The sequence below is a fragment of the Sycon ciliatum genome, chromosome 6, assembly GCF_964019385.1.
Source record: "Sycon ciliatum chromosome 6, ocSycCili1.1, whole genome shotgun sequence".
NCBI classification, from domain to species: domain Eukaryota; kingdom Metazoa; phylum Porifera; class Calcarea; order Leucosolenida; family Sycettidae; genus Sycon; species Sycon ciliatum.
Genome location: NC_088648.1, coordinates 8,564,204 through 8,575,984, shown reverse-complemented (window position 1 = coordinate 8,575,984; position 11,781 = coordinate 8,564,204). Strand labels below are relative to the sequence as shown.

General features: G+C 47.7%; 1 protein-coding gene across 2 annotated transcripts in view; it reads right to left on the bottom strand.

Moving 5' to 3' along the window:
* LOC135819285 (tumor susceptibility gene 101 protein-like) overlaps positions 1-698 on the bottom strand; it is a 42,791-nt gene extending 42,093 nt beyond the window's left edge. The window contains exon 1 of one of the 2 annotated variants that reach the window (XM_065332461.1): positions 226-698. In XM_065332461.1, coding sequence (XP_065188533.1) covers positions 226-336 — 111 coding nt within the window. In that variant the 5' untranslated portion in view covers positions 337-698. The remainder of the gene's footprint in view (positions 1-225) is intronic. The other variant, XM_065332462.1, reaches the window with a different exon arrangement.
* Positions 699-11,781: the final 11,083 nt, after the last annotated feature.

The following is an 11,781-nucleotide window of genomic DNA, read 5'->3' as shown; positions in this document are numbered from 1 at the left end:
CAAACCAGGCGCGTGCCCCGTATAGGTTCCTGGGTGCCCGGAACCCCCCTCCCCTCTTTTTCGCTCAAAATGCAGGATTTTGCTTCATTTTTTGAAAATTTTCCCGGTGGACACCCCGGAAACCCCCTTGAAGGGCACCGGCGGACGCGCCTGCAAACCCGGTCACTCTCTAGCCCACACAGATTGTAATGAATGTTTTGCAAGCACTCATAGACATACATGTACCTTATCATACACCGCAGCAGCAGCAGCAGCAGCAGCAGCAGTCTGGTTAGAGCCAAAGAAGTGTTCGTCCACCTCCCTCTGTGATGCCAGCTTGCTGGTGTCGCCACCCATGGCCACGGCGGGGAGAAAGGTCCACGGCAGAATACTCTCCGAGTCTAGCCTGTTAGTGTAAACGTAGCCGTAGGATCCGACGAAGGCAGCAGGGTTACTGGCGGGCGGAACTTCGCGTATGCACGGCTATGTCTTTCATAACTCTGAGGACGGACAAGAAGACTACACGTATATCTACATCAAGACTCCCGGTCCGGTCCACGAAGACTGGCAGGAGGCAAAGTACGCAACAGTCCGTGATCCCAGTAATTATAAAGAGTCAAGTCGTAGATCTGCGAGCCTCTATTCCCTCCTTCCAACCCGGCAAATATTCCGGCAAGTATTTCGATTTCGATAAAAACGATTCAAGGCCTCTAATTATTATTTCTCGAGTACCGGTACGCGGTGTAAGTATTAGTTATGTAAGCATAATGAAGGCGACAACCATAATTTATATTCATTCACTAGGCTATGGCTGTGACCATGCCCATGGTGACTGTGATGAGTGTGAGTTTCTCAACGCAAAGACTCGTACTACAGTCACATGACTGTACATTTATTTTTCAGTCATCTGGTCAGTCATTGTACAGTCACCTGATGATGGGCCTTGCCCGAAAATTTGAGCTAATGACATTATGTATAGCATTAGCAGTGTATTATGTAGCCTAGAGACCGTTAGAGAGAGTGTGTACAACTGGTGTGTGTACAGGATGTATGGATTCAAGCATTGGCTACAGTAAGTAAGTAAGTAAGTAAGTAAATTATCGTGTCCGTTCCCGAAGGGAACTCACGACGGCCGCTAACACCCGGCTACAGGCTACAGGCTATTGGCTACAGTGGAGTCTCCAAACCCTGAGAAAATAATTAATTGTACAGTCATGTATTTGTAATGAATAGAAAAATTGAAGTACAATGCACCCCGCGCTGTGACCGCTGTTACCATGGTGACCCGGTACCCGTAGATCTACCCGTCGACTAAAATCACTTCCACAATCGTGTACGTGTCCTGGCCAGACAGCGACCTCATGAATCATGAATATCATTGAGGACACACACACACACACACACACACACACACACACACACACACACACACACACACACACACACACACACACACACACACACACACACACACACACACACACACACACACACACACACACACACACACACACACACACACACACACCATTGGACCATTGGACGCGCATCGCCGGAGGAGATGATAGCGATGCTACAGCAGAAGCCATAGCAGCTTACACACACACACACACACACACACACACACACACACACACACACACACACACACACACACACACACACACACACACACACACACACACACACACACACACACACACACACACACACATACACACACACACACACACACACACACACACCATGATGTGCCATGTACCATGTATACGCCCGTCGCTAGAGAAGCACGCAAATCTGCAAATACACTGGATATGGATGTGCACCCACAGATTTTCTCTATAGCAACGATAGCGAACAAGATCTGAATGAGACAGATCAAGACTTGCGCCAGATAACAATCTAATCCACACAACTGGCGAAGCCATAATGAATCGACCACCAATGCACACCTGGTCTACACCATACAGAGTACATCGCCTTAAAACAGCCAAGACTATGCACACCCTACACTTGCTGGGGTAACCAGTATAGACAGCACGGTGCTTTTGATAGAAGCAGACACTAGATGTCCTGGTACCGTGAAGTGAAATTGGAGTTATTTTACCAACCAGCCTTGGCTACTGAGTACTGGGAACCCAACAGACATACACACACACACACACACACACACACACACACACACACACACACACACACACACACACACACACACACACACACACACACACACACACACACAGACACACACACACAATTGTTGTACTTGTTGCTCACTGCCAAAACTGGTCGCGTGGGTCTCCCCGGGAGAGGGGAGAGAGACTCAAAAGGAATCTTGGAAAGATGACTGAATTGGCTATATTATTATTGAACCGCCCAACGGCCGACACCCCCTGAAATCCCCAAAACTCTGGGTGGACTTGAAAATGATCCCACTGATGGGCTCACCACACCTCAGTAAGTAGGTGAGGACAAGGTGCAGAAAAAGGATTGACGGCATCAGGGTATCCGTCTCGGGATCCAACTGCAGTTACCCCTGCCCCCAGTGAAGGCAATACTTGGTACTAGTGTGGGTGGCTAAATCAGAGTGGATCTTATAATTATAAGCTTCACTAGCACCATTGATTACACAAGAGTTAATCTAGCCAGAAGTAGTCCATGGGTAACAGGTATGTATACTTCAAATAGAAAGTATATTAACCCTGGAACCAACAAAGGTGGCAGATACAACAATACACCTTCAAGCAGCCGAGCCTGTTGGCAACAGACCCAACACAATCAGGCATAAGTGTACCCACCAACCGAACTAGCTGGCACATGCGCAAATAGTCAATCACGCATGCACGCATCCACACATCCACACACACACACACACACACACACACACGCACACACACACACTCACACACCTTTGGACCATTGGACGCCCATCGCCGGAGGCGATGATAGCGATGCTACAGCAGAAGCCATAGCAGCTTGTGCTGGGATTGCACCATTCAACAGCTTGCAAGGCTGAAGAATTGACCGCCACTATTCAGCCTGGTCTACACCACACAGCTATGAAGTGGCTTTTTCTGGCCAGTGAATCCCTACTTTTTGGTCTAAAAAAAAAGACCACACACACACACACACACACACAAACACACACACACACACACACACACACACACACACACACCATGTACCATGTATACGCCCGTTGCCAGAGAAGCACGCAAATCTGCAAATGCACTGGATGTGCACCCACAGATTTTCTCTTTATAGCAACGATAGCGGATCTGATTCTGATTGAAACAGATCAAGACAAGCGCCAGATAACTGTCTAATCCACACAACTGGCGAAGCGATGTAAATCGAGTTCAATCGACCCCCCCCCCCCCCCCCCCCCCCCAATGCACACCTGGTCTACACCACACGGAGTACATCGGAATAGGACGGCTAAGACAGTTACCCATGCACACCCTACACTTGCTGGGGTAACCAGTATAGACTGCACGCTGCTTTGATAAAAGCAGACACTAGATGCATGAGTACCTTGAAGTGAAATTGGAGTTATTTTACCAACCAGCCTCGGCAACTGGGTACTGGGAACTCAGGGCCAACAGACGTACAATTATGTACCAACAACCTCAGCCATGAAAGCTACACACACACACACACACACCATTGAACCATTGGACGCCCATCGCCGGAGGCGATGATAGCGATGCTACAGCAGAAGCCATAGCAGCTTGTGCACACACACACACACACACACACACACACACACACACACACACACACACACACACACACTGTCGGACACACACACGCATACACCACACATACATACACACACACACACACACACACCACACCACACCACACCACACCACACACACACAAGTGCGGCGCGCGCGCTGCGCAAAGGCATACTAAAAGGGGTGTTCGAATTGTCAATGTCACTCATTGACTTTTAGGAGTTTCTTTTTTTCTGAAGAGGTGGCTTATTGGCTTATTGGCTTATTGGCTTATTGGCTTATTGGCTTATTGGCTTATTGGCTTATTGGCCTCTTCAGAAAACTAAAGTGTATGCTAGCATTATAAGTAGCATTATATGCTTGTTTTAGTAAACTAGCACTGCCGACATTAAGGGCATAATCGCAGCAAACTGGCATTATGGGTGCTTTTGATGCCAACTACTGAACTAGCAGACGAACGAAAACTGGTCACACGCGCAGTCCGCAGCCGTCTGAGGCGTGGTGTCTCCAGCGTCATCGGAATCATGATTCATGGTCACCATAATAATTCCCATCTAGCTAGATATCCAGCACTCCTACACTCTACATTTGGTATGCTTATCCAATAGGCGAAAATCTCGCAACAATGAGGTGTTGTTGCGCCGGTCAAAATGCTACATTATTGTTGCAAGCTACTTGGTTCGGATTCTAGTCAGCTGCCGCTGCAGTAGGTACTATTACACTGACAGTCTGCACTACCTTCTAGGTTTCACTCCTACTACAAAAATGTGTAGTCCGAAACTGGAAGCTTCACCGCACATATGGCTATTCTGAGAAAAAGTGATATTAGTTGTCACCGTCCTTAGTCGATCTCCCTTCCACTTTGGACTTTAGTTCTACAAGTGTCCGTGATTTAGCGGGAGCGGCCAGGTATGGATGATGGCGGAGGTAGTTGTGATGACGACAAGTCGTATGAAATGGTTGAAAATGTGTCAGAGTCGGAACAGTCGGATGAAACTGAACTGGGTTTGCGCATCCTCCTAAAATAACTCCCCTAGAAAAGAGAGGGCCAGAACCGGTTCAGATGATCGCAACCGACCGGGGCTCTACCACTGAACCGTGAATGGTTGTAGAAAGGTCACTATTTCCGAACACGGTGTCCTCCACGTTATCACATGTTGAGGTGTGCATGTACTGGGTGCAAGAGAAAATATTTTTAAAAAGACGTACGTTTCTCAAGACCATGGTCACTTTATTGGTGCGCTAAGAAGAAAACGCGGCTTAGTAAAAGCAACAACGATAAGATGTGTGACCATGGTGACCCATACACATAGAAAGACTGATGACGAACAGGTGCAAGTGACAGTTAGTGCGAAGATTCGAAGAAAGAAACCAAACTCGGTACTGATGTCCATTGCCCATTGGTTGTCTATTGTTGCTGCACCACATCTCATGCTTAGCGGTAGGTTTCCGTGACACTTACACCTTTTTGTCATGCTTGCTCTTGCCGTACATATCACCGGAAGAGAAGCCTCGAAAGTATTATGTATATTGTAATTCTGAACAATTTCGAAATGTTGTTGAAGAACGTAAAGCGTGTTTGTTCTCTTTCTAAAGCTAAGTGTTCTAGAGTAGATAAAAGTAATTTATTATAATAGTTTGACTACACCATAGCTCAGTGGTTAGAGCATCGCTGGCTAAGAGCGAGGGTCCCTGGTTCGAGTCCTGGTGGTGACAGTCAATTTTTTCTTCAGACTTTTCCCGTATGTCTCTTTCCCTCAAACCAGTTAACATTTATTTATTATAATAATTTATTTACAGCCGGCGGCAGTAAAAGTAGGTATCACCGGTGTAAAACAATGCATGTTGTATTCGCAGATCTACATAATTATGCAGCAGCATGCGCAAGGAATCAAAGAGACTGTGGACAGCACTCGCACTCAACTCCCAAATTAGTCTGTGAAGCCAGACCGGGGACAATGACCGGAATTCAGAGCTAGGGAAATGCTACACAGCTAGAGAAACGGTACACAGCTATGGAAACGGTACCGAGTTATGGGAATAGTACCGAGTTATGGAAACAGTACAGCGCTATGGAATTCCCTGTAACAAGACAGCATAGTCTCGAGGGCCTTCCCGATCAAAATGTACTAAATTATACTACTAATACTTCCATGAAGACGGTACACCACTATGGAAATGGTGCAGAGCTACAGAAAGAGAAGCAGACAGCATCGGGACAGAGTTAGTGGAGATCCGCCTGAGTCCGTTTACGTTCACAGACATGCCTACACACATGCCTACACACATGCCCGCCCGCCTGCACATACACAGCAGAGTATGTGCTACAAGACAATGTGTGAGGCATGAAGCTACACTCATTACTAGATAGAGTAGCATTCTTGCAATAGCTCTTGAATGGCGCTGTCAGAAAGTGGCTTACCATTCGCATCCAGGATACGCTCGAAAGGCAGGGAACACCGGACGCCGATCCTGCGGAGCGCATGAAACTGGTCGGTGTACAGCTTACGAGTGCTGAGTTGCTTGGGCGTCATGTCATGGGTGAGGCGGACGGCAGTGCCTCTGTGCTTGAGGTTGCGCATCTTGTACACAGCAGCTTTGACGACTGGGTTGTGCAACTGCACACGCACCAGCCTTGCTGCTGCGGCCTTGCGACCGGAGCCGCCCTTTGGCTCTTGTCGCGGCCTTCCGAGGCGTGCTGCAGACTGTATTAGATCAGCGTCTATCCTGAACAGACCTGCGCACATGTCCAGCAGATCTTCACCCGAGTGTTCAGGTAGGTTGTGGATGACGATATTGTCGCGGCACTCTTCGCGTAGCCGGTGCTCTTGTCTGGAAATACCCAACTGTGCAGCAGCGGTGCCACCATCCTGCTGGCTTGCTGATGCAGTGGCAGCAGTGGTGACAGCGTCCTGTTGATGCCTCGCCGATGGCACAAGACCAACACTATGACATGTGTCGTAGTCTGGATCATACGCACTGCTGGAGAGAAGGAACACTGCCTCCCGCAGCTCAGTGGCTTGACTTTCAAGCATAGTGTTCGCACTTTCAAGCACAGTGCTCTTTCGTTCAAGCGCAGTGTTTTTTCGTTCAAGCTCAGCGTTCAAGCATTCAAGCACTGAGGTCTTTCTTTCCAGCGCAGTGCTCTTTCGTTCAAGCTCAGCATTCCTGCTTTCAAGCACAGAGCTTTTTCCTTCAAGCACAGAGCTCTTTCCTTCAAGCGCAGTGCTCTTTCGTTCAAGTTCAGCGTTCTTGCTTTCAAGCGCTGATCTCTTTCTTCCAAGCGCAGTGTTTTCGCGCTCCTTCTCAGCCACGAGCGACACAAGATCAGCGTTCTCGTTTTCAACAACATCTACACGCGTTGTCAGAACTTTCGTGTGCGCTAGCAGCACTATCTTCTCCCGCTGGAGTGCAATAACTTGCGCAGCAAGAGCTGGCAACTGTGCTTGTGCATTCTCCTAGGCAAGTCTCTTCGGGACACGTCCTTGTGAAAAGGCGCTAACTTGAACCGTTGAGTGCTCAGTCGAGCTGGATCTGCTGTTGGCGATGAATGTGCAGGATAGTTGAGACAGTGATGATCGTCGGTGAGTGGAGCTGCTGGCAGCAGTGTGGGCACCGGCTGGGCGTGAGAACACTGGACACTCCTCTCCGAACTGCAACCGCATCACTTGAATCAGGTTCAGGATATCGGAGTTAGGCTGCAACAGTAGCAAACAACAACACACATGCGCAAATAGGCAATCACGCATCCACACATCCACACACGCACGCACGCACGCGCGCGCGCGCACACACACACACACATACACACACATACACACACACACACACACATACACACACACATACACACACACACATACACACACACACACATACATACACACACACACACACACACACACACACACACATACACACACATAACAAGTACATACATGCTTTGAAGTACGTGAACCAGTGGCGGGTTTAGGGGGTGAGTGTCCCTGCTGGGACGCGCTCGACGCGTCTTGAGACTTCTTTCCGCAACTTTCAAGTTTGCACAACGATGTTTTGAGGTCGAGGATGATCGCCTGAGCCCTCGGCATTCGAATCGTGTTTTGGTTGACTCGAAGACTTTTCTTCGATGTTTCAGCGACATCCCAAAAGGCCAAGCTCTAGCCAGCAGAGCCTGGATGGATTTTTGCAAAGCGTTCCTGTGGCGGCGCAACTCCTGCTGCCGCTCCAACAGGAAACAGTGGGAGTGATGAAGTCGCTGTTATTCCAGTTGAACTTTCGGAGCGGACTGACAGTCACACTCCGCCAGACATGGAAGCACCCGTTGTCAGCGAGCAGCCAGAACATGAAAAACAGCGCACAGTGACAAGTGGACATAGTACTACCGCTGCCTATGTAAGGGATGCTTAGAGCGGTGAGAAATTGTTGGACTCGCATAAAATTATAGTGTGTAGTTACCCAAATGCTGTAGACAGCAAGCTGATTCGGCCATAAAGGCCTCATCAGTACAGCTACGAGCTAAATAGGCCGAGCTACCAGCCATGGTGCAAAGGAGGCACCACAGACATTAAGGTAGCTCGTCGCTCTAGCGCCAGAGTGCTCAAACTACAAAATGTAGCGGGCATTGCGCGATGCAGCAGTGTGTAGTTACAATGGTGGACAGTTACTCTTATCTCGTATCCATAAGTTCCTAACCTTTCTCTATTTAATAATGAACCAGTTCATTGGTTTTCAAAATGGCTGACCTGGGACAGTAGCATGATGTCATCTACCCCCACCCCATCCCGGCCGCAACCCCCCCCCCCCCCCCCCCCTCAGCCAAATCCTGGACACGCCACTGCATGAACACAGCCTTGACGTGAGAGCCATCCATGGCCAGTTTTCGGGTTGTGGAGGGCGCAACTACATGCATCCCCTAAGGCCCAGTACGAAATACATACCAACTCCTGTCAACAACATTTCGACTATTCACCATTGGCAGGTCGGTATGTGAAGGCACAGAAGAACGGGGTAGTCGACTTAAAATCGGGGTTTAACCGCCATTAATTAACCCTTTTAAGGTGGCAGACTACCCAAAAATTCGCTGAAAAATCTAATTTGTAAATTCATATTGAGTGCTACGTCAGTTGAAAGAGCATGAATAGCTGCAAATTCTCTGAAAATTGTGTCCCGATCTGACCGGCCGTTCAAGAGTTATGGCCGAAAATGTGCCCTTGCAAGGAAAGATTTTTTGTTGCACACTGTCATTTGTTGGCAGCACTGTATTTGAATGTGAGCAGACCGTGCGCAACTTGTCGTAAGTCCAAAAAATCAGGTTTTTGAGCCACGTATTGGGCTGCACGGCGGCGGGCGAAGCCCGCCGCCGTGCAGCAGGACTTTTGCCAGCACCCTCGTGACGTTGCAGATATGTGGCTTGATTATTGTAGTTGACGTTGATTTAGTGACTTTGGCAAGTTTGAGTCGTGTCAAGAAGTCAGGTAGGATTCAGTACTAGGCAGTAGTGAAACGTGAGTGGTAGTCTTTGCCGGTTTCTGAGGGTATCCTGGATTTGGTGTGCAGCGCTGTGGAAATGGCTTGCTGTGGAGGTCCCAGCACTGGATGTTGTATCAAAGGTACGACCTCGTAGCACGTGCTAAACCTAAAAAAATTCAAAAATTGACTTGGGTCTGTGGGAGTGTGTGAGAGAACGCCCACTCGTTCCGTTGTGACAGATTCCAGGGCCTCGTTGAGGGGCCCTACCCCATCACCCATGGCTGCTTCTGGACTTGTTCTAGGTTTGAGTCCCGCGCACGAACAGAATGAGCACGAAAATGTGAAAAAATTGTAAATGCATTTGTTTGGCTCCTGGGTGGCTCGCACACCGTGGCACTATGCCGGAAATTTGAGTTTTTCCGGCCTGGAAAGCCTGTCAGTGAGGCGCAAGAACTTGTAAATCATGTCCTGAGGGCCAGCATAGTGGCAGGAGTGTGTGGTCAAAATTTCACTCAAATCCATTGAGAAACACCAAAGTTACGGTCAATTGAATGCCATATGAAATTTATGGGTAGGCTGCCCCCTTAACAAAGAAAAGGGGGTTTACCCACTGACAACCGCTCTATTCAGTTGCTATTCACCATCGCCGCATGAGCTGGATGAAAAGCTATTTAATTCCGTAGCTATGCAAAAGACGTTACTTCAGTCCACACAGCTTTAATTTCGTGTTTGTTTGTTTGTGCCATCGGCATGCCTGGCGCTATCCCGTACCTGTCCCGTACCGTACCATCAAGGACAGCATTTAGAAAAGCGATCCTGTCAGCTTTTCTATTATTGTGTTCACATGGCAGAAAAAACGACATCGCTATGCTACGTAAGTTTCTACGTAAGGTGCTCGGTATTTCACTTATAGTCTGTTTCAAAAAGATTTACAATCAGGTTTGGGTCTTAAAAAGTATGAAGATAAGGGAAATTTGGACAACAAAGTACATAGAATGGCTTGTTAGGACACGGCAAATTGTTCTGTGAAGGTTTCGGAACAATCGTATCAACCGTTAAGGAGTTAGAATTTCGGCCAGGTTTCCGGCCTTTTCCCATGGTTTACAATTTACCCAGGAAGCCAGTATCGATTTTTTATCAAAACCCACGATTTATCCTTTCCTTTTTGGCCTTGTGGTTATGAATGCTGTCTGCTGACCATGTAGTTGTGAGTTCAAATCCCAACCTATCCTCAAGTCAAACTTTTTTTTCATTGTTTTGGTGATCAAGCTGGTACAAGACAAAGAAGATGGCTGCACCAAACGATTTGTTGTTGGAGCTCGCGCTTCCTGCCGAACTGACTGACACTTGACTGGCTCACGCCATGTGAACACACCCACAACACTGCAATGGTGTGAGTGAATTATAATGGAAGTCATCGCGCTGTAGCTTTTTGAGATTTGTTTTAGTATTTCAAGATCCCCAATTTATTTGAATTTAGCAGTCAACGCCGTCTTCTATCAGCGTTCACAAGCGTCTGCTTTTCTCAAAATGTCGTCGAAGTCACACGGATAGCTTATTAGCTTTGCCAAGTCATGGCCTTGGGAATGAGTCCGTGTCGATGTCGTTTTCGTCACACGGTGAGTAATTGCATCGCAGCTCAAAGAAACTATTTTGGTCACAAAACGGACCCATGCAGCTCGTCAACATTTGCAACACTTTCGTTTCGACATGTCCTCTCTGACTCCATTATCGATACGAGGAAGAACTCGTTTGTTGTAAACCAGACGTACATGACTGTGTCAACGTGAGTGAGTTGTCATTTTTCCTGCTTTCGCGCGGAATATTTCTTCGAGTTCACAGTGAGTTTTTCCAGGCAGCGCTCGAGTGCTCGATCGCCAGGATTGTAAATCTTTTTGAAACGGACTGTAGGCTACGTAAGCCTCTACGTAAGGTGCTCGGTATTAGATCTACCAACGGGTGGTAGCCGTGTGCTGTGCACGTGCACGGCAGATATTGTATTATATTATATTATATATAGCATTGGCATGCCTGGCGCTCTCCCGTACCTGTCCCGTGCCGTATCATCAAGGACAGCATCGGCATGCCTGGTGCTATCCCGTACCTGTCCCTTACCGTACCATCAAAGACAGCTAGCTGGCCACAATATTCAAATATTATTATTATTATTTGAAACTCGGATGTTGAGCCATAAATAAATGTGGAAGAGAAAAGGACATATGGATCATCATGTTACAGTGATGGAGAGTTACTCTTAACTCGTATCCATATGTCCTTTTCTCTTCCACATTATTATTATTATTATTATTATTAAAAGCATGTCCGCGTAGGTGGCGGGGGTGCCACTTTCGCTTATGCCATTCAGGATTGATGTCTGAAGAGTAATACGATACAATGAAATGACAGAAGTGACGTCAACAAAAGCCGTTAGCAACAACACCAATATGACTAATGGAAAACTTCATCCAAAGTATAAAATAAAATAGAATATGCATACAACATGTCTGGTCAGTCCTGTTAGGTGGGGCGGGCTCCACGCCATGCCTGTCGGTCCGCTGCCATTGTGCGGACTGCGTCAACATCTAGCGGCTGG